General features: G+C 45.2%; 1 protein-coding gene across 1 annotated transcript in view; it reads right to left on the bottom strand.

Moving 5' to 3' along the window:
* The window catches only part of LOC126082532 (translation initiation factor IF-2-like), a 116530-nt gene that overhangs the window by 59412 nt on the left and 32606 nt on the right, over positions 1–24512 (bottom strand). Inside the window, exon 3 of the mRNA XM_049895031.1 lies at positions 759–832. Within this exon, the coding sequence (XP_049750988.1) occupies positions 759–832 (74 nt within the window). The remainder of the gene's footprint in view (positions 1–758; positions 833–24512) is intronic.

Below are 24512 nucleotides of genomic sequence, written 5' to 3'. Positions count from 1 at the left end.
GTCTGAGAACTGCTTCTGGAGCCTCCTAAACTGAAGGCAGAGCCCTCCCAGCGCTACAGGAGCATCTCGGGACCCAAGTTTGAGTCTGATTAGTGACAGATGCTGCCTGCAGCAAGCACGAGGGTGTGAAGCCCAAGGATCAGAGCTCACTCTTCCTAGCAAGCCACCAGCCCCGCATGAGAGCAACAACAGCAGCAGCAGTGCTGGACCCTTCATACTAGACGTGTCCCTCCACGCAGAAGACTGGAGCTTCAATGGTGGCACCTGCAGCAGAACAGCGCCATCCCAAACCCCCAGGGTAGACAAGAACAGCCAGCGCACCTGACCTTAGTGCCTGCTCAAGTCCCTGGACCAGGACACAGCTCACTCGCCCTCTCAGTCCACACCCCCAACGGGAGCTAACCAGGCAGGGTCACCAGGCAGGATCCATGTGCTTCGCCAGGAAAAAACCCGCCCGTACGTCTCCCACCCACGAGGCAAGTATGTTTGGTAAGCCCCCTTCAGACTGACGAAGAACTGGAGCTCCCAGAAGTGAGGGTCAGTCCAAGGCCATGTGGCTCCCAAGTGGGTCCAGCCCTAGGGTCCACGTTGTGGAGAAGGGGCGATGAGAGCAAGGAAGCGCACAGGGCTCTGAGACTTCAGACGGCCAACTCAGTGACCCAACAGGTGCCCTGCACATCACACAGAATCAAGAGCGAAGGGCTCTTGCAAAGAAGTCTTCTCAAGAGCCAATTCTGCAGGCAGGTGTCATGACTTACTTAATGATCGGTGTCATCAGACATATCAGCAACCCGAGATAGAATGTCCTCTTACTGTCCAGTGTCAGCAGAATCTGCAACAAAGTTACCAAAGCGGACATTTCAGCAGGGTGAACTCTGGACCAGGACTATTTAAGATGCACGCATGCCCGTGAACCAGATCCCACCATGGCTAGGTTAACGACGCCTGCTGGAGGCATTGTGAGTGCATCATCAGAGAGGGGTCTGTAGGGGTGCACAAGTAAGCTGGTGAAGGAAGGGACACAGATGAGCCACGTTGATGAGAACAGGCTCAGCATCAGAACTAAAGCTACAGGCAAAAACCTGGAACAGAGGGCGCCATGTGCATTTTTCCAGACTCCATCCCACCCCCGTCTTCTCAACCCTAGTGACACCACTTGGCCATGCAGAGATCCTCTCCTGCGTGTTCCACGCAAATGTTGAGCATGAGTTCCGAGAAAGGAGATAGGGCAGAAACAGTGTGACTGGTAAGAAAATCACGTTGTTACTGTTGTTGTTAGTTGCTGTCAAGTTGGCTCCCAACTCGTGGCGACCCCATGCACAACAGGATCGGACCGTTGTGGTCCACAGGGTTTTCACTGCCTATATTTTTCAGAAGTAGGCCCTCAGGCCTTTTTCTTCCTCGTCTGTCTTAATCTGGAAGTTTCTGCTAGAACCTGTTCAGCATTCTAGCAACACGCACACCTCCACTGACAGACGGGCAGTGGTGGGTGAACATGAGGAATCAAAGCCGGGTCTCCCACAGGGAGGTAAGAATTCTCCCACCACCACTGGCCCCTCTAATAAAGTCATAGCAGAGAATATCTTAGTACAAAGCTTCCAAATTAGTCCCTAATTTAGAATCACATATCAAGATAATGTCGGTGTTAGTATTCGGTATTTCAACAAACTGCAAGTTTTCAAATAAATTACTTAAAAACCAAAGTCAGAAGAGGATGAGGAAGGGGAGGAAGAAGAGTGTGGAAGACAGAAAGAAAAGAAGAAATCAAAAAAAGGATTAGAATTTGTGGGGATTTTAAAACAACCTTTAAAGTAGGGGAGGAGTTTATTACACATTATATAAAATCTAGAAGCCATAAAGGAAAGAACATAAGCAAGAAACTGAGAAAACACTTTGCAACACACACATCAGGGGGGATCCCTTCCTTACTAACAAACAGCTCCTGGGGGAGCTCAAACAACCAAGAAGCATCACTATGCAGTTCACATACTAAAACTACAGAAGGCAAATTAAGGGGGAGATATGATATTTATAATTAAAAAATTATAAACAAATTAAAGCAAGATACTAATTTTTACCTTTCAGAGGCACAGTGATTTAAAAAGCTGGATGCCCCGGGGCTGCAAAGGTGTGAAGAGGCCAGGCCTCTCACTGGGGGTAGGTATCCAGGCAGTGTACACCGCACCTTTATACACGCAGAAATGTTTCCTAGGGTTGCGCTCCCACGTAGACACAAAGGATATGTCTAAAAGGACATCACAGCTTCGCTGCCATAGCAAAGCAATGGAAACGGCCTCAAAGCCCATCGGCAGTGGACCAGCAACATGAATCACCACCTACCCGAAAACTGAGTCCTAAGCAGCCATTGGGAAGGATGAGGTGGTCTAACTGTGTGGAAACGAAACCACCCAAGATGGAGTGAACAGGAAGTTGTGGAAGGTCATCTACAGTATGATCACAATTCCACATGTACACAATTGTGTATGTGTGTATGTGTACACAGTTATGTATGTATACACATGGTTGTACACGAAAAGGAAGCATTTGGAAGGTCAAGAAAATGGGAGCAGGTTTCTTCACTCTCTGGAAGTAGGCCGGAGTTGAGAAGGCAAAGTGATCACTGAGTTTAAACATTTGTGCACTCATGAAATTTTATCCAAGCACCCAGTCATACCAAAATCCATTGCCACTGGGTGGATTCCAAATCACAGCAACCCACCTGTCATGGACATGTGCTTGTCCCCTTACTTAGCTGCACCCCCCTTTTCTTTTAGGGAGCCACCCAGCCTGCCAATTCTATGAGTCATAATTGCCCACTCACCTCTCTTTTCAAGGTCTTACTGGATTTGTTTAACCAAAAAAACTACAGGTGTAGTGTGACAGTTAATTTTAGATGTCAGCTTGGCTAGGCTATGGTTCCCAGTAGTTTGGCCAAACACTGGACTAGTTGCTCTTCCATAATACAATTTCATATAATCAATTACATTCCATAATGTGATCTGAGGCCAAAGATGAAGGAATAGATTTTTAGCAGCTGCTGCAGTCTGAAATTGATAGAACGTGCCATCAGGATACATTGATAATTACTGGTGACTGGAATGCTAAAGTTGGAAACAAAGAAGAAGGATCAGTAGTTGGGAAATAGGGCCTTGGTGACAGAAACAATGCCGGAGATCGAATGACAGAATTTTGCAAGAACAACTTCTTCATCGCAAATTATCTTCTTTCACCAACATAAACAGCGACTACACACATGGACCTCACCAGATGGAACACACAGAAATCAAACTGGCTACATATGTGGAAACAGACGATGGAAAAATTCAACATCATCAGTCAGAACAAGGCCAGGGGCCGACTGTGCAATAGACCATCAATTGCTCATATGCAAGTTCAAGCTGAAAATGAAGAAAATCAGAGCAAGTCCACGAGAGCCGAAATACAACCTTGGGTATATCCCACCTGAGTTTAGAGACCATCTGAAGAACAGATTTGATGCACTGAACACTAGTGACCGAAGACAAGTTGTGGAATGACAGCAAGGACATCATACGTGAAGAAAGCAAGACGTCATTGAAAAGACAGGAAAGAAAGAAAAGACCAAGATGGATGTCAGAAGAGACTCTGAAACTTGCTCACAAATGTCGGGCAGCTAAAGCAAAAGGAAGGAATGAAGTAAAAGAAGTGAACAGAAGATTTCAAAGGGCAGTTCGAGAAGAAAAAGTAAAGTATTATAATGACATGTGCAAAGACCTGGAAATAGAAAGCCAAAAGGGAAGAACACACTAGGTATTTCTCAAGCTGAAAGAACTGAGGAAAAAAATCAAGCCCCGAGTTGCAATAGTGAAGGATTCCATGGGGAAAATATTAAATGATGCAGGAAGCAGCAAAAGAAGATGGAAGGAATACACAGAGTCATTATACCAAAAAGAATTAGTCGACGTTCAACCATTTCAAGGGGTAGCATATGATCAGGAACTGATGGTACTGAAGGAAGAAGTCCAAGCTGCTCTGAAGGCATTGGCGAAAAACAAGGCTCCAGGAATTGATGGAATATCAATTGAGATGTTTCAACAAGCGGATGCAGCACTGGAGGTGCTCACTCATCTATGCCAAGAACTATGGAAGCCAGCTTCCTGGCGAGCTGACTGGAAGAGATCCATATTTATGCCTATTCCCAAGAAAGGTGATCCAACCAAATGCAGAAATTACAGAACAATATTATTAAGATCACACACAAGCAAAATTTTGCTGAAGAGCACTCAAAAACGGCTGTAGCAGTATATCGACAGGGAACTGCCAGAAATTCAGGCCAGTTTCAGAAGAGGACGTGCAATCAGGGATATTATTGCTGATGACAGATGGATCCTGGCTGAAAGCAGAGGAAACCAGAAGAACATTCACCTGTGTTTACTGACTATGCAAAGGCATTCAACTGTGTGGATCATAACAAACATTGCGCAGAATGGGAATTCCAGAACACTTAATCGTGCTCGTGAGGAACCTGTACATAGATCAAGAGGCAGTTGTTTGGACAGAACAAGGGGATACTGATTGGTTTAAAGTCAGGAAAGCTGTGCGTCAGGGTTGTATCCTTTCACCATACCTATTCAATTTGTATGCTAAGCAAATAATCCGAGAAGCTGGGCTACAGGAAGAACAACGGGGCATCAGGATTGGAGGAAGACTCATTCACAACCTGCTTTATGCAGATGACACAACCTTGTTGCTGAAAGTGAAGAGGACTTGAAGCACTTACTAACGAAGATCAGAGACCACAGCCTTCAGTATGGATTACACCTCAACATAAAGAAAACAAAAATCCTCACAACTGGACCAATGAGCAACATCATGATAAACGGAGAAAAGATTGAAGTTGTCAAGGATTTCATTTTACTTGGATCCACAATCAACAACCATGGAAAGTTAAAAAGCAAAGACGTCACCTTGAAGACTAAAGTGCACCTGACCCAAGCCATGGGATTTCAATTGCATCATATGCATGTGAAAGCTGGGCAACGAATAAGGAAGATGGAAGAATTGAGGCCTTTGGAATTGTGGTGTTGGCGAAGGATATTGAATATACCACGGACTGCCAAAAGAACGAACAAATCTGTCTTGGAAGAAGTACAACCAGAATGCTCCTGAGAAGCAAGGATGGTGAGACTGCATCTTGCATACTTTGGACGTGTTGTCAGGAGGGATCAGCCCCTGGCAAACGACATCATGCTTGGTAAAGTACAGGGTCAGCAGAAAAGAGGAAGACCCTCAACAAGGTGGACTGACACAGTGGCTGCAACAATGAGCTCAAGTATAACAACGACTGTAAGGATGGCGTCGGACTGGGCAGTGTTTTGTTCTGTTGTGCATACGGTCGCTATGAATCGGAACCGCCTCGACGGCACCTAACAACAACAACGTGATCTAATGTAATGTAATCAGTCACTTAAAAGAGGAGTTTCCTTAGGATGTGATCTGCCTCCGGACTGTACAGGCAGTCCCTGGGTTATGAACAAGTTCTCTTCCTAAATGTGTCTTTAAGTTGAATTTGTATGTAAGTTCTAACAGTCAGGTACGGTTCATATCCAACGTCAGTCAAATGTTTGTCTAAGTATAGAATATGTAGTATACCTTTCTATGCGTAAAAAACATTAAACACTTCCAGATACACTAAAACATCTTTAGCATAACAACACAATCACGCGCCACGTAACAGCTCAGGCACCATGTGACCGCATGCACAGCCATTGTCCCTTAAAGTTATAACAGAGTTCAGAAATCCTGATTGGAGAACAGGACATAGCGGACACAACTGGACGCAGCGAACGCAACAGCTTCCCACAAGCAACACGCGTATCTCACGTCTCCTGTACACACAGCAATTGCACTGCCAGGTGAATAGCGGTACAGTATACATGTAACCTTAACACACACGTCTTGATACTCATAACAACACCCATGTTACTGGCTTATTATGTACTGTACGCCGCTTTCTTTTATCTTAACATCAACTTTCCCTGCTTACAGATCAGTTTTGCCATGTAACAGTGTGAGATTCGACTCATAGGCAGCAGCATCCAGTTTCGTGTATCGCACGTCTCTTGAGTGTCGCAGTGTTACCTCTTTAATTTTCTTCCAAAAATATTACCATGAAGGGTATCACGGCTCCCAAACATGGCAAAACCAATGGCAGTGACAGCAGCCGCAAGAAGCAAAGGAGAAGTATCGCTCTGAAGTGAGACGAAGGTGTCGCACACAGCTTTGCCAAGTCTGTAACATGGAGCGCTGGTGACGCAGTGGTTAAGAGCTACAGCTGCTAACCAAAAGGTCGACAGTTCAAATCCACTAGCCACCCCTTCGAAACCCTATGGGGCAGTTCTACTCTGTCCTACAGGGTTGCTGTGAGTCGGAATCGACTCAACGGCAACAGGTTTGGTTGGTACAACGTCCAAATCACACCCCATCCTATTTCACGGAACGTCTTGGACGTTCAGTGACACATGACCGTATCTAGTAAAAATAACAATGTTTTGATGTGTGTTGCAAAGTAGCGCCCATTTGCTATTATGAACCATTATATATACCGCGAATTTTTAATATAACAGATTTGACAGCGGTTGGTGACCTGGGAGCTGCCTGTAAACAGGTATTTTACCAGAACCTGCTCCCTCTCTCCACTCTGCACTCATTCTGTCGTCTGACCTACAGATCTTGGGACGAAAGCCTGCAGGAGTCTTCAGGCCGTCGCCTGACCTATGGATTTGGAACTTGCTGACTCCCACAAATGTGTGAACCAATCAGTCTCTTAAGCACTTCTTTCTCTCTCTATATATACACTGACACCGCTTACTGGTTCTATTTCCCTAGAGGACCCTAATACGTGTGATAAGTAGTAGTCTGGTTCACAGCTCAACACTTGGGTCCTTACCTGGGTCCTCCCTCGAGGAGATCATCTACCACACACACACACACCACACACACACACACACACCTGTGCATTTCCTCTCCCCTTTCCCAAAGGGGCTGTAGCCCAGGGCCACCTACCACTTTACATGGCAGGCAAAAAGCCACCACCAAAGTCCTCAGGAACTATTCTAAGCTATCACCAAGTCCTGGAGACCCAAAGTGCCTCAGTGGTTCCCAAACATGAGCCGGAAGCAGAATCCCCTTGAGGGCCTATTAAAACGCAGCTCACTGGGCCCCATCCAGGAGTCTCTGATTCAGTAGAAACCTGGCATGGGACCCAAGAATCTGCATTTCCAGCAAGTTCCCAGGTGATGCTGATCCTGCTGGCCCTGGGGCCACACTACTCTAGTTAATACCACTTGGTCAGAAGTGGTACCTCAAGGATGTCAGGGAATAAATGAGACTTATTTTTCCGTTCATTCATCGGTTATTTTTTGCTCCTTGTATTGGGGTCCCTGGGTGTTGTAAATGGTTAACACGTTCAGCTGCTAACCAAAAGGCTGCAGGTTTGGGTCCACCAACAGGCATCTCAGAAGAGAGGCCTGGCAATCTACTTCTGAAAAACCTGCCATTGAAAACTCTGTGCAGCACAGTTCTCCTCTGACACACATGGGGTCTCCATGAGTCAGAGTCAACTCAGCAGCAACTGTGGGTGGTAACAGTTCACACCAAAGGCTCTCATCCCAGTATGCTCGCGACAGCAAAAACCGAACATGCCCTCAGAACAGCATGAAATAAATGATAAGACACAAAGCACCAAGTTGGTGCCCACTTGTGGGTATGCGCCTTCCTGGACTTATGATCTCAAGCAAATTTCTGAGCTCTCTGATTCACACCCTCCTAGGGAGGCAATGGTGACACTGTCACAGATTGAACTGTGTCCCTCCAAAATATGTGTCAACTTGACTGGGCCACACTCAGTGGTTTGGCAGTTATGTAATGATGTAATCATCCCCCATGATGTGATCAACCAATCATTCGCAAGGGGATTAGGGTGGGAAGCAACACCCTTACTCAGGTCACAGCCCTGTTTCAGGCCCTGGGGTGTGACCTGCATCACTTTTTATCTTACAAGAGATTAAAAAAAAGAGAGAAGCAAGTAAACAGAGGGACCTCCCGCCACCCAGAAAGAAGAACCGGGAGTGGAATGTGTCCATTAGACCCGGGGTCCCTGTGCTGAGAAACTCCTAGACCCAGGGGGAAGATAGATGACAAGGACCTTCCCCTAGAGCCGACAGAGAAAGAAAGCCTTCCTCTGGAGCTGGCTCCTTGCATTTGGACTTCCAGCCTGCTAAACTGTAAGAGGATAAATTTCTGTTTGTTCAAGTCATCCACTTACAGTATTTCTGTCATAGCAGCATAAAGTAACTAAGACAGACACATACCACCAGCCTTAAATGAGAAAATGTCAACTCACCAGGGAAGTTGCCAAAATGCACTTTTAAAAGCGCATATATCTGAGGTTTTCTCTTTTACTGGAGGCTACTAAAAAAAAAAAAAAAAATTTTTTTTTTTTTTAGTTTTTATGGGTACAAAATCATAGAGACAGAAATCATGGGTGCCCTGAACATCTATAACCCTGGAGCCCAGGTGGTCCTGTGATCAATGTGTTTCTTGAATAACAGACGAATGAACAGATTATCCTGAAAAGGAGGAGAGGATGAATTCTGCTGCTGCTGGCTGCCCTTAGCTTGGCCCCTGATTCACGGTGACTACAAGCAGAACAGAACCAGACATACCTTGTCCTGCGCCATCCCCATGATGGGCTGCGGATCAGGCTGCTGCCATCTATGAGGTTTTCAGTAGCTGATTTTCTGAAGTAGATTGCCAGGCCTTTCTTCCTAGCCTGCCTTAGTCTGGAGGCTCTCCTGACACCTGTTAAGCATCAGAGCAGTAAGCAAGCCCCCAAGGACAGATGGGTGGTGGCTGCGCCTGAGGTGCACTGGTCAGGAGGCAAACTCAGGTATGCCGTGAGGAAGGTGAGTCTACCACTGAGCCACTCTGCCCCTCTAGGGTGAGCTTTAGCAGTCCTGTTTTCAAAGCAGCTTGTTAAACTCAGTTTGTGTTAGGAAAGGCAGCTGGCTTTGCCGGGATCCGCCTGCAGAGCACGGTGCTGAACTCACATTCTGTCCTGAACTCACATTCTGTCCTGGATCTCCCCTCTACAGCTCCAAAAGGAAACGCTGAGAAATCACAAACATCACTGCATTGTAAATCCTTGGACTTAATTTCTCCTGAGTACAGATGTCGGGATGTCTCACTAACCTACCCCAAAACTTAAACGTGGTTCTGTTAAAATTCACAAAAATTAAGATTATTAACCACATGGCGACTCAAAATACAAAACCTGCACCTGACACCAGGTCCCCACGCTCCCCTCCCCTCCTGCTAGTAAAATCAATGGCCCACACTCAGCAACCAACAGCAGCCTGAGTGAGGTGTGGAGATACTTTTCTCCTGTGGCACACCTAGGTAAAAAGAGCTTTGCATGGTTATGAAATACATTTTTCTGTAAGATGACAGAATTTATTAAATCTGAAGGAGCAAAAATACTCCCTAACAGTCTACGGGAAGCAGTTCCTACCTATCGCTTAAATTTTGGAATAGGACAAGCTTTTTGCAGAAAACAAGAAGCCAAGGACACCTTGTATTTAAAGCTGTGCTTGGTTGTTCACCAAAAACATCAACAGCCCAGTGCTGAACTGAAAGTCTCTGTGAAGCTCACACGGCCACCTCCAGTTTCAGCAGACTGACCCTCTACCCGACCGCCTGCTCAGTGCTGGTCCTCTGGAGCACCCCGAGGTCACACAGGGCTCCACCTTCCTCCTTTTGCTCCAGGGCAACAACCACCTACATGTTGGCCCTGATTTTGTTTGTTCTTTCACAAGGAATGAGAAAGCACTACGCTAGTTAACGTTAGCCACTGCCTCAGAGGTGGGTCCCAGAACAAGGTCTCTTTCTGTTGAGTTTAAAGAAATTAAGCCAACCAGAGCAAAGGCAGCACTCTGACTCCTGCGGTGGCTGGGATGTGTCTGTCCCATTCCACTGCACGCACACGGTTTCAGGGCTCCTCATGTGTTTTCACCGAATCAGAATGCCAGTCAAAGTGGAGGGTACAACGGTCACCCCCAAACTCGGCACTTTGAACCTGCATCTTCCACTTTTCTCTTGTGTGCACTAGTCCCCCAGGATAAACAGTACATTCTTTCTTAATCATATGAGAGATGGCAAATAAAAAAAATTAAACATACGATGAATTTCTTCACCAAAATAAGAAAAAAAAAGCCCGAAGTCCTGCCTCCCTTCTCGGGTTTTGGTGAATGACTGTGGACAGCCAGGGAGGTATCAAGGACCTCATGGGCCGGAGGGGGGGTGGTCAATCACAGGATGACACAGAAGGACAATAAATCCAGCTCCAAGGTCTGGAACCAGGCTGACTCAGCACTTCTCCAGAATACCCTGGGATCTCAGGGTGGAAACTCGTCCAGAAGGAGTGTCCACAAACATAGGAGTCACTGCCCCAGCCTCTGCACCTGGGAAGAGCAGAGGACAGGGCCAGGGGCCACAGCCCTTGGGTTTTTCCCCCTAGGCCAAAGGAACAATGTGTCAACCAGAAACAACCATAACCGGTTTAGACCAGCTCCACGCTTCCACCTATAACCCTTATTTAACCAGTATTTCCCAAACCTGCATTCTCTTGAAACTTAATGACAGTTAAGCCAAGAATCCTTTCACCTTTACAAACTACAGACAGGGAACATGGCTCAATCACAAACTTGCCCCGCTTGAAAGGACCCATCTTTGCCTAAATGACACCTTTCCAGAACCCATCCCTTTTGACCCAACTTCATCAGAAAAAAAAAAAAAAAAACAGAGTTTCTTACAAAAGGAGGCTGCCGTCTTTCTCAAATTGAAGTCCCTTATTCTCCTCTCCGGTGCCAGGCTTCCTTGCTGCAGGAATTTGGTTTCCTCCCAAATAAGATCTTTGTTAACATTTTTATGTAACTCCAGAATCTGTCGTTTAACCAAAAAAAAAAAGGAGATGGTGGCATGGGTGCCAGGGTGTGGAGAACACTGCACACACTGCTGGTCCCACTGCAAGGAAGAACCAGGACAGAAAACTGACCACCCTCCACGCCCGTTATAGAGTCTCACCCCAATAAAGCAGCGGCAAAAAACAAAATCACACCCACCTCCCTTGGCTTTAATTAGAGAACAGAGTGGGCCCTCGGCCTCTTGGAGACAGGTGTAGGCAAGTACCAGCCCATTACCAGGAGCGGGGTCCCCCATCCCTGGACCTGTCCCACCTAACCTCAGTCCCCACAAGTGCACATGTTCTGAGGACCCAGGGTCCTGCTCCCCTCCCAACCAACACTGAACCCATAAAGCAAAGACCCTAAATCATACTGCATTTACTGCTTGATTTTTATATATTCATATAAACTGTACTGGGTTTATTTTTGGTTTTGATATTTTGTCTTCTCCACAGCTGTAAATATCCTGAATGCTTAACACAGAACTGAGCACATGCTCATTAATAAACATAGGTTGAGTGACTGGCAGGGGCAAAGAGGACCCACCCAGGAAAATCGTTCATTTTCAGGGACCACCTGAGAGCTCCCCCCAACCCTTCCGGCACAGATCCACAGACAAGACTGGAAAAACCCACACAGGAAATGCTCCTCCACGCCCTCCACGGCCAGATCCTCCTAAGAACCCTTTCCCTGCCACATCCCACAGTGAAGAGGCAAGGAGACACCTGCCCACTGGAAACCACATGGCCAGGTGAGAAATGACCGCAGCTGTGGCACGGGGGGGATGCCTGTAGCAGGACCTTTCTGAACAATGACCGCACCTTAAAATTTTTATTTAACTCCTCGCTAACAGAGCCAGGAAGATGTTACAACTGCTTCAGAGGAGAGCTGCAAGGACAACAAAATTACCTGGAGTTCACTGGGGAGAGGAGGGGATGGGAGGTAACTGCTTATTGGGTACAAGGTTTCCCTCTGGGATGATGAAAACGTTTTAGAACTCAGTAGAAATGGCGGTTATAACACACTCTGAATGTACTAAATGCACTGAATTGTACTAATATGTTTAGTTTATGCTATATCAACTTCACCTCAATAAAAAATATATAACAAATAAGAGAATACTGACATGGATTTCCAACGGACATAAACTGGCTCTTCCCCTAGGGTGAGTCAACTGATCACCCGCTGATCAGAACGCACTTGCACAACTATGGACAAGAACCGCTTCCACTGCTATCAGTTACGTACAACCTGGCTGTACCCTGCCACCTGCTCCCCCCGGGGCCCAGCATTCCGTTAAAACGCGGCTCATCCCAGAGTCCCATGCTCAGAGCTGAGAGATTCAGGAGGAAACAGACAGGTCCAGGCGATAGCGCAGGATAGAAAGAATGGAAGGCGTGTCAAGAATGACTCCCCCGTGTCCTGAGAGAAGCGGGTGAAGGTGGGAGAGCTGGAAAGCTGGGCAGTGAGGAGAAGGTTTCCCACAGGCAGAGAGTAGGAAAAAGCCCACAGAAACACCGTGCACCACACCACGAGAAGCTGTCAGCCCTGCTGTCAGCAGCCCACTGCCTGATCACGGCCCTTTCCCAGCGTGGGTGCCTGAGCTCCGTGGGGTCTGGACCAGGAACCAAACACATAAAATGCTAAATTATCCAAGCAAAAGAAAATTTTCCCTAATTCAAACAAAACAAAAAAATAGGCTGACCCTAAAAAGACCAGACTTAATCGTCTGACTGAGAATGGAGGAACCCCCAAAGCCATGGCCCCCAGATGCTATGTTAACCTAGAACTAAAACCATTCCTGAAACCCACTCTTAAAAGATCGGACTGGATTACAAAACATAAAATAATACTCGTGAGGAGTGTGCTTCTTAGTCCAAGCACATACAGGAGACCAAATGGGCAACTCCTGTCCGGACGCGGGATGAGAAGGAAGAGACAGAACTGGTTAGAGGGACACGGGAAACCGGGGGTGGAAAGGGGGAGTGTCCTGTCACATTGTGTGGACTGCAACTAGGGTCACGTGACAATACGTATACAAGATTTTGCACGAGAGATAAACTTCAGCTGTAAACTTTCACCTAAAGTACAATTAAAAATAATTCAAAACAAAAAAAATACACTGACTCCTCAGGTCTGAGCTCCTGTAGTCTTGAAAGCAATGATGTCAATTCATTTTCAGAAATGCATTTCTTTCCACGAACCTGAGCTTTTTGACAGTGAGTGGCTGCCTAGGGGCCTGTTCCCTCTGGGAGTAAAAGCAAAGCTGTTCCTCCCAAGTCTCCATGTCCCCCACGCCCCTCGGAAAATGGACGCCCGTGCGCAGACCCCCACTCATCCGACCACCTGACCCACGCCCCTCGGAGAATGCACGCACGTGCGCAGACCCCCACGCAGCCGACCACCCAACCCACGCCCCTCTGAGAATGGACACATGTGCGCAGACCCCCACGCAGCCGACCACCGGACCCACGCCACTCGGGGAATGGACGCACGTGCACAGACCCCCACGCAGCCGACCACCGGACCCACGCCACTCGGGGAATGGACGCACGTGCACAGACCCCCACGCAGCCGACCACCCGACCCACGCCCCTCTGGGAATGGACGCCAGTGCGCAGACCCCCACGCTGCCGACCACCGCCCCTCGGAGAATGGACGCCGGTGCGCAGACCCCCACGCAGCCGACCCCCCACCCACGCCCCTCGGGGAATGGACGCACGTGCGCAGGGCCCCACGCAGCCGACCCCCCACCCACGCCCCTCGGGGAATGGACGCACGTGCGCAGGGCCCCACGCAGCCGACCCCCCACCCACGCCCCTCGGAGAATGGACGCTGGTGCGCAGACCCCCACGCAGCCAACCACCGGACCCACGCCCCTCGGAGAATGGACGTACGCATGTGCGCAGCCCCTAACGCAGCCGCCCACCTAAGAGCCAGCTACGCTGCTCTACACTTACCTGAGAGGTCACACAGATTCAGGAAGAGTCTTTTCTGTCCAGAACGCACACCGCAAGGCAGCGAGAGTGCACGGGGCCTCCGTTTCCAGAACCAAGGTCTCGAGACGCGTGAATTAACCCCTCAGAGAGAGCCTGGCTGCACTTGTTTTCACTGCAGTTCACTCACACACCGAGACACTACAGTTCTACCTCCACTTGCTTCCTAGGGTGAGGGACAAGGATGAGGGCAGGTGGGAATGTTGATCACCGCCCTGCTGGTCTCTTTCTTCAGGTGAATCCTGTACTAGTGCAAAGACAAGGGAGGCAAATGTTACATCCCAGGGTCTAACACCTCACACAGGGATGACAACGTAAAGGTGGTGGTGGTTGTCAGCTGCTATCAAGTCACTCCCCGACTCACGGAGACCCTACGCGCAATGGACCGAAACGCTGCCTGGTCCTACGCCAGTGCCATGACCAGTTGCGGATCATACCATTGTGACTCACATCTTTTTTACTGGGTGATTTTCAAAAGAGATTGCCAGGCCTTTCTTCTTCGTCCATCTTAGAGCAACACACGAGCCTCTGCTGACAGATACGCGGTGACTGTGCATGAGATGCACTGGCCGGGAATCTAACCGGCTCTCTTCTATAAACCAAAAAACCAAACCCGTTACCACTGAGTCGATTCCCACTCATAGCGACCCTACAAGACAGAGCGGAACTGCTCCATAGGGTTTCCAAGGAGCAGCTGGTGGATTCCAACTGCTGACCTCTTGGTTAACAGCTGAGTTCGTAACCACTGCACCACCAGGGCTCCGCTCTCCCGTATGGAAGGCGAGAATTCTACCGCTGAACCACCACTTCCCCTAACTTAAACATGAAGAAGCTAACTACGGACTTGGCTGCCCTTACAGGAACCTCTTCCAAGGCTGCTGCTCCTTTTCCATAGAACCCTTGTTGTTATATAACCAGAAGACTCCAAGCCATAAATTCCAGAAGGCTCGGCCCACAGAGGGTTTTGTTAATCTTTACGAACAATCAGAACAGAAACCAAAATGTCACCAACCTACTGGAAAGAGGCTGAAATATTCATCTGCAGAGTTAAACAAACCTCCAAGCAAAAACTAACTCGGGGTTTCCCCCTGGTAGTTAAAACTGAAAACTTCCCATCGAAGGGGCTGTTATTCCTTTTGTGACCCGACCCCAGCGCATGCACTGTGCCTGCCTCACCCCTGGGGGGACGGGGCAGAGCTTGGGGCCACATGTGGACATGGACTCTTAAATCTACAGAACCCTGGCCTCATAAGGCAGCACTCTACCCTAGGCTGTCCATGCCCTGTTCATGTGTGGCTAACTGCCTCCATCAACAACTGCCTCCTTTGCCACGAGACCACAAGAGCTTGATGGTCCCCAGCGAACATTACTGAGCACTCCGATCAAAGATTCCATAAAAGAATCTGGATCAAACAGGGGAAAATACAGAAAACAATTTCAAATTCTCATGGACTCTAGACTTTCTGAAGCCATGGAAGGTGGATAAACCCCTGAAACTACTGCCCTGAGATAATCTTTAAACCTTCTACCAAAAATATTCCCTGAAGTAATTTTAAAATGGAACAATACTTTAGCTTAACCAGTAAAAAAACGTTCTGCCTTGAGCATTATGCTCTTTTTAAGAACTATCAATATGGCATCAAACTGACAACAGCAACTCTAAAGATTAGATAAGAACCTTCGGGGGGGGGGCAATGCGTTTATGTTAAAGAGGGAAGAACAACTCAGTAAAGGAGGGTGAGAATGGTTGCACAACGTGAATGTAATAGGTGTCACTGAATTGCATATGTGGAAACTGTTGAACTGGTGTATGTTTTCTGCATATATTCTCAACAACAAAAATAAATAAAATTTAGAAGGGGCAAAAAAAAAAAAAAAAGATTTACAGCCTTGGAAACCGTATGGGTCAGTCCTACCCTGTCCCACTGGGTTGCCATGAGTCAGAGTCAACTACAGCAGGTTTGGTGTGGACCCAGCAGTTTGTGCTGGACTGCTAACCTAAAGGCTGACAGCCCGAACCCACCCAGATATGCCATGGAAGAAATGCCTGCCGCTCTGCTCCCGTAAAGATTACAGTGGAGAAAACCCTATGGAGCAGTTCTACTCTGTACACTTGGGGTCCCTATGAATCGGAATCGACTTGATGGCAATGGGTTTGAGTTTGGTTTTCATTTTACTTATCTGTCCTTCCTAAAGGAGCCCTGGTGGTACAATGGTTAAGTGCTTGGCTGCTAACTAAAAGGTCAGTGCCTTGAACCTAGCAGCACTCTGGGGGAGAAAAGACCTGGCAATCTGCTCCCATAAAGATCTCAGCCTGGGAAACCCTATGGGGCAGTTCTACGCTATCTGATAGTGTGTCTTTGAGTCAGAATCGACTTGACAGCACACAACAAGTTTTCTAATGGGAGAGGAGGGTCATACTTTAAAAAGTTACAATTCTTACAAATTGTTCCAAGGATATGATAATGCTGTTGGATGCTCTGGAGTGGCCCTGACTCATGGTGACCCCATGCTCAAAGGAACAAGACACTGTCCCCTGATCAGCGGAGAATCAGACCATTGTGATTCACAGGGTTTCCACTGGCTGATTTTCAGAAGTAAATCACCAGGCCTTTCTTCATAGTCTGTAGGTTCTACTGAAACCTGTTCAGTATCATGTTGTTTTTAGGTGCCATCAAGTCGATTTCAACTCATAACAACCCAATATGACAGAGCATAACTGCCCCATGGGGTTTCCTAAGCTGAAATCTTTATGGGAGCAGATCGTCAGGTCTTTCTCTGGCAGAGCTGCTGGATGAGTTTGAACTGCCAACCTTTCGGTTAGCAGCCACACACTTAATCACTGTACCACCAGGGCTCCTTGTTCAGCACCATAGCAACGCCCAAGCCTGCAATGGCAAACAGGTGGTGGCTACGCAGGAGTTGCATTGGGCAGGAACAGAACCCAGGTCTCCTGCATATAAGGCTGAGAATTCTACCACTGAACCACCACTGCCCCCATGATAACAACAGACACAGGAAAAAGCTAGCTTCGACACATCTCATAGCCTCCAGTTAGAGAGCAGTCCTCACAGTGACAGATAAGTAAAAGGAAAACCGGATGTCATCACGCCTCATGTCAAAGCTAGAGCCCAGGGCGCCTGGGATTTCCTCCCCCAACCAGGCCACTGGCTCCCATATCACACACGTGCAGGGACTGGACGCACGGCCTTCATGAGACACACGGCAGAAAGACAGGCACGTGAGCTGCTGCGGCCAGCGACGTGGATGGCGGCCAAACAGAACCATTCACAGGAAGAAATGGAGAGACTAGAATGGTCACATACCTGGTCGTCGAAGCGAGTTCACCCAGTAGTAGGAAATGACAAAGGACTCGCCAAATTTAGCAAACACAGGCCCCTGCCATCACCCCAGCGTGCATGTGGGGACGATGCTCCCTCCACCTGTAACAGGTCTTTCCAAACCCTTCTGCAATGACAAAAACCTCTTTTCATTTTTCTGCTCAGTAAGTCCCTCTTCTACTTCAAAGCCCCATGTGACACAGATATTTTAATTAAATGAAGGCAAAATTAATCTTGCTTGAATTACTAGAAACTGTGAACTTTTCCCTGACATAGAAAGAAGCTAAAATATCACAGTTGGGGGCCAAACTCCACAGCTCCCATCATTCCAAAAACTTCTACTTTGCGACTTAAGATGAACGAAGACAACATTATCATATAGAAGGACACAGACTAAGTTGTCCTACTATATTTGCAGAGAACACACAGAATTTCCCCTCTCTCCAACCCCCAATGCCACCAAATAAAAACCAACAGCAAAATCTCTGTTGAAACTTCAGACTAAAACATACCGCCCCATTTGGTCTTACTTTGCCTGGGTTCTTAAGGAAGTCAATGGTGATGTTTACTGGAAACAGGCGAATTATAAACAAATCAGGGCTTGCAAACATACCACTCGGGAAGATGACTTTCAATATTGTGGACATGGGGTAAAAATCTCTTCTGTTCTTTATGTGGCAGCCTCAGGGTTCTTGTCACTCTCAGGATAAAGGCAGCCAGACTCTCTGTTTAAAACCGTTCCCTGGCAGCCACTGGGTGCTTCTCAAGCACATGAAGACCTGCGGGTCACTGGGTGCCGTGGATTACATTACTACTCCTGAGCACCAAATGGAACCCCGGCAGCTTAAAAGCCCCAACGCATCTCCTAATGCACCTCATTTGCTACTCCTCAGGGAGCCCCGTATAAACCCAGGGAAACCAGCCTCGTGAGAATTACACAATTCCTGAGGCTAAGAGTATTACACCGTTTCCAGACAAAGGCTTCACAGGAAAGGCAGGTCTGAGGTCCCCAATATGTTAATATATTCCCAGTTACTAGTATCAGCATGTGAGAGGTATTATCACTACAGACCCCACAGACATTAACATGGTATCAAGGTTACTGCAAACTCCTCGAATGTGAAGTCAACAACTTAAAGGAAATGATCAAATTTCTCAAAAACCACAAACCACCAAAATTTATTGAAGATGAGAAAGATAACCTGAACAATACTCTAGATGCTAAAGAAATTCAATTTGTAGGTTAAAAACCTTCTGAAAAAGACATGTTCGGGCCCAGATGACGGCAAATTCTACCAAACGTTGAAGGAAGAAATAAGAGCAATTCTACACCAAACTCTTTCAGAAAATACAAAACATTCCCCAACTTAAATGAGGCCAGCATTACCCTAGTAGCGAAAACAGAAAAAGACAGTACAAGAAAACTACAGACCAATATCTCTCATGAACACAGGTGCAAAATCCTCAAAAAAATACTAGTGGATTGAATACAGCAATACATAAAAATACTATACTGCAACTAAATGAGGTTTATCCAGGAAGTGCAACACTGGTTCAATATTCAAAAATCAATGAATGTGATCTAACATATTGATAGCCTAAGGAAGAAGGAAAAAAAAAAAAAACAAGCCTATCAATTTATGTAGAAAAGCATTTGAAAATATTCAATATCCGCTCACAATAAAAACTTTCAAAAAAAAAAATTTATTTTTAATAAAGGGCATCTATGAAAAACACTACAGTTAACATTACACTCAATGATGAAAGACTGGATGCTTTCCACCTAAGATCAGGAACAAAGCAAATATGTCCACTCTCACCACTTCCATTCACCATTGCACTAGGAGATCTCAGCTAGTACAATAAGGCAAGAAAAAGAACTAAAAAGAATAGTTTGGGAAGGAGGAAATAAAATGGTGTATCTGCAGACATCAAGATTGCCAATGTAGAAAATGCCAAGGAATCTATAAAAATCTCTTAGAGCTAATAACTGAGTTTATCAAAGTCACAAGATACAAAGCCACCACATAAAATGATTCCCATTTCTATGTACTCTCAATCAACATTTGGTAAACTGATAAACTGAACTTCATCAAAAATTTTTTTTTGCTCTTTCAAAGACACTGTTAAGAAAATGAAAGACATGCTGTAGACTGGGAAAAAATACTTTCAAGTCATGTATCTGACAAATAACTTGTATTCTGGATATGTAAAGAACTCTCCAAAACAACAGTAAGAAAATAAACCACCAATTAAAATATGAACAAGAGACTTAAACAGAAATTTCACCAAAGAGGACATACAAATGGCAAATAACTACATGAAAAGATTTTCAATACCATTAGCCATTAGGAAACACAAATTAAACCACAATGAGATACACCACACATATATAAGAATGGCCTAAAAAAAAAATCCTAACACTGACAACACCAAGTGTTGTTGAAGATGTGGAGCAACTGGAACTCTCCTATGTTGCTAGTGAGAATATAAAATGGTATGGAGTCTCTAGAAAACACTTTGGCAGTTTCTCATAGACAGACTTGCCATATGACTTAGCAATCCCACTCACAAGTATTTATCTGAAGGAAATGAAAACATATATTCACAGAAAAACCTGTACACAAATACTGGAATACTACTCAGGGACAAAAAAGTACAAATTATTGATACGTGTCACAATTTGAAGGACTCTCACAGGCATGCATTATATTCTAAGTGAAAGAAGCCAGTCTCAAAAAGTTCATACTGGGGGAGGTGGAGCCAAGATGGCAAAATAGACAGATGCTTCCAGTGAGCCCTCTTACAACGAAGACCTAAAAAAACAAGTGAAATGAGTATATTTATATACTAAGAGCCCCGAACATCAAGGGCAAGCTTAGAAACCAAACTCAGGGGCAAAGGAGGACGAGACGGTTCAGAAGCGGAGAGGAGTTACTGCACCTGAATTGCGGGGAGCCCTCAGGCACCATTCCTGGGAAGGACGGAAGCATACTGTTACTAGCGTTCGGCCACAGTTTCCTCAGGGAGAAGCAGCCAGTCACACAGCCTACTCACACCTCGGGAACCAGAGAAAAACGGTGCTATCGGTAAAAGCTATGCACCTGCGTATATTTTACCGTACCCCAACCCCTCCCCCCCCGCTCCCAAGCCAGCTTCAGCGGCTGATTTCTCTAGGCCTGAGATAGGCCCTGTTGAGCGCCTAGAGCCAGCCTCCCGGGCTTGGAGAAGGAAAAAAATTGCAATTGGGGGAAAAGATAATTTGTCAGCTCCACTAACCAGGGCAGCTCAGGACAGAAGCACCTCCTGTCCAGGCATAAACGGTCTGTGGACTTTGAGTACCTTTCCCCTCTGCATGGACCTGTGAGGGCCTATTTCAGGAGAATAGGCCCTTGTTGGGAGACTCCAACCATTTCAGCTGTGCGGTGGAGAGCTGAGTGTTTGATGTTTGACATTGCTTTGCCTATTAAACAGGGTCCTCACCTACCCACATCAGGGGCCTAAGGACTGGTGGCTCCACTCAGGTCAGCCAGCCACCTGCAACAGGGGTCCAAGGATAACTGGTACCTCCAAGTCCTTACAACCAAAAACTTTGGGTGCCCATGGTCTGTCTGCAAAACCCACCCACCTGTACGCTCTAGGGAACAGGGATACACTTTCTTCAGAGACACACAGGGGACACTTCTCAGCACCATGCCTTGTTCAGAGCGTGACCACTTGCTGAGACCAGATGCCGGTCCCTACACCAATCACTCTTGCCCCTCTAGGACTGTAGGACAGACCCTGTACCACACACTTGATGATTAGCAACCTGGACACCTAAGTTGAATTCATACAAGAAAACTGGATGGACTTCTAGACTGATATACCTGATAACAACTCTAGCCATTTGGGGACAGGACATCAGAGCTCCAAAGGTGAATATAATCAAGCTAGCTCACTCAAGCAAACCATTTCGGCATATCAGAGAAAGAAAAATGAAGAAGCTACAACATAGTAAGCAAACACAAAATAAACTAACACAAGAACATACAGATGGCTCAGAGACAACAGTCAATATCAAGTCACATAAAGAAACAGACCATGATCACCTAAACAAGCTCTCAAAACAAAGAATCAAGGGATCTTCTAGATGAAAGTGCCTTCCTGGAATTACCAGAGGCAGAATACAAAAGATTAATACACAGAATCCTTCAAGGCATCAGGAAGGAAATGAGGTAATACACAGAAAAAGCCAAGGAACACAGAGATAAACCAACTGAAGAAGTTAAAAAGATTATTCAGAACATAGTGAAAAATTTAATAAGCTGGAAAAACCCACAGACAGCAATCAGAAATTCAGAAGAAGATTAATAATAAAATTACAGAAGTAAACAACTCAATAGAAAGTCAGAGGAGCAGAATTGAGCAAGTGGAAGGCAGGATTTCTAAGCCTGAAGATAAAGCACTTGGCACCGATAAATTGAAGAAAAATCAGATAAAAGACCTTTAAAAAATGAAGAAACATTAAAAATCATGCGGTACTCTATCAAGAGAAATAACCTACGAGTGATTGGAGTACCAGAACAGAGAGGGATAACAAAAAATACAGACAGAATTGTTGAAGATCTGCTGGCAGAAAACTTCCTTGATGTCATGAAAGATGAGAAGATACCTATCCAAGATGCTCATCGAACTCCCCATAAGGCAGATTTTAAAAGAAAGTCACCAAGACATATCATAATCAAACTTGCCAAAACCAAAGGTAAAGACACAATTTTGAGAGCAGCGAGGGATAAACAAAAAGTCATCTACAGAGGAGCATCAATAAGAACAAGCTTGGACTACTCACGGAAACCATGCAGGCAAGAAGGCAATGGGATGACTTATGTAAAAAACTGAAGGAAAAAAATTGCCAGCCATGAATCTTATACCCAGCAAAACTGTCTCTCAAATCTGAAGGTGAAACTAGGACATTCTAGATAAACAGAAGTTTAGGGAATTCATAAAAACCAAACCAAAACTACCAAAAATACTGAAAGGAGTTCTTTGGTTAGAAAATCAACAATATCAGGTATCAACCCAAGACTAGAACACTAGGCAGAGCAATCAGAAGTCAACCCAGACAAGGAAATCAAAAAAAAAAAAAAAAATTAAGATAAAAAAAAATGCTTACAACAGGAAACAGCAATGTTACTATGTAAAAGAAGGCAACATTAAAGAGGGACTAAGAAATGTAGTCATAGATCTTCCATATGGAGAGAAAGACAAGGTGACACAAAGAAATAAAAGTTAGCCTTAAATTTAGAAAAATAGGGGTAAATAATGAAGTAACCACAAAGGAGACAAACTATCCTACACATCAAAATAAAATACAAGAAAAAATAGATACTGAGCAGAAACAAAATCAACAACGAATATGAGGAAAGGACAATAAACAAAGATAATCTACTCAGCACATAAAATTAAGTGTCGAAAAGAAACTGCCAACAACACACAAAAAAAGACATCAAAATGATAGCACTAAATTCATATCAATCCATAATTACACTGAACGTAAATGAACTAAATGCACCAAAAAAGAGACAGAGAGTGGCAGACTGGATTAGAAACACGATCCATCTATATGCTGCCTACAAGACACACCGTAGACTTAGAGACAAAAACAAACTAAATCTCAAAGGATGGAAAAAAATATCTCAAGCAGATAACAATCAAAAAAGAGCAGGAATGGCAATATTTATTTCCTACAAAACAGACTTTAAAGTTAATCCATCATAAAGGATAAGGAATGACACTATATGATGATTAAAGGGACAATATACCAAGAAGATATAACCATATTAAATATTTATGCACCCAATGACAGGGCTGCAAGATACATAATACAAACTCTATCAGCATTGAAAAGTGAGATAGACAGCTCCACAATAATACTAGGAGACTTCAACACACCACTTTTGGTGAAGGACAGGACGTCCAGAAAGAAGCTCAATAAAGACACGGAAGATCTAAATGCCACAATCAACCAACTTGACCTCACAGACATATATAGAACACTCCACCCAATATCCATATCCAGTGCCATCGAGTCTTTGGTTAGTAGCCGTAGCACTTAACCACTGTGCCACTCAACAGCAGCCAAGTATACTTTCTTTTCTAGTGTACATGGAACATTCTCTAGAATAGACCACATATTAGGTCATAAAGCAAACCTTAGCAGAATCCAAAACACTGAAATATTACAAAGCATCTTCTCTGACCATAAGGCCATAAAAGTAAAAATCAATAACAGGAAAAGCAGGGAAAAGAAATCAAACACTTGGAAACTGAACAACACCCTGCTCAAAAAAGACTGGATTACAGAAGACACTAAGGATGGAATAAAGAAATTCAGAGAATCCAATGAGAATGAAAACACTTCCTATCAGAACCTTTGGGACACAGTGAAAGCAGTGCTCAGAGGTCAATTTACATCAATAAATGCACACATCCAAAAAGAAGAAAGGGCCAAAATCAAAGCATTATCCCTACAACCTGAACAAATAGAAAGAGAGCAACAAAAGAAACCCTCAGGCACCAGAAGAAAACTAATAAAAATTAGAGCAGAACTAAATGAAATAGAAAACAGAAAAACAATTGAAAGAATTAACAAGACTAAAAGCTGGTTCTTTGGAAAAAAATCCACAAAGTTGATAAACCATTGGCCAAACTGACAAAAGAAAAACAGGAGAGGAAGCAAATAACCTGAATAAGAAGTGAGGTGGGTGATATTACAACAGACCCAATTGAAACTAAAAGAATCATATCAGATTACTATGAAAAACTGTACTCTAACAAATACGAAAACCTAGAATGGATGAATTCCTATAAACACACTATCTATGTAAACTAACACAAACAGAGGTAGAACAGCTAAACAGGCTCATAACAAAAGAAGAGACTGAAAAGGTAATCAAAAAACTCCCAACAAAAAAAAAGCCCAGGCCTGATGACGTCACTATAGAGTTCTACCAAACTTTCAAAGAAGAGTTAACACCACTACTACTAAAGGTATTTCAGACCACAGAAAAGGACAGAATACTCCCAAACTCACTCTATGAAACCAACATATCCCTGATATCAAAATCAGGTAAAGACACCACAAAAAAAGAAAATTATCCACCTATACCCCTCATGAACTTAGATGCAAAAAT

Source organism: Elephas maximus, chromosome 9, assembly GCF_024166365.1.
Source record: "Elephas maximus indicus isolate mEleMax1 chromosome 9, mEleMax1 primary haplotype, whole genome shotgun sequence".
Taxonomy (NCBI): Eukaryota; Metazoa; Chordata; class Mammalia; order Proboscidea; family Elephantidae; genus Elephas; species Elephas maximus.
The sequence above is the reverse complement of the archived record's forward strand: the minus strand, read 5'-3'. Positions and strand labels throughout refer to the sequence as shown.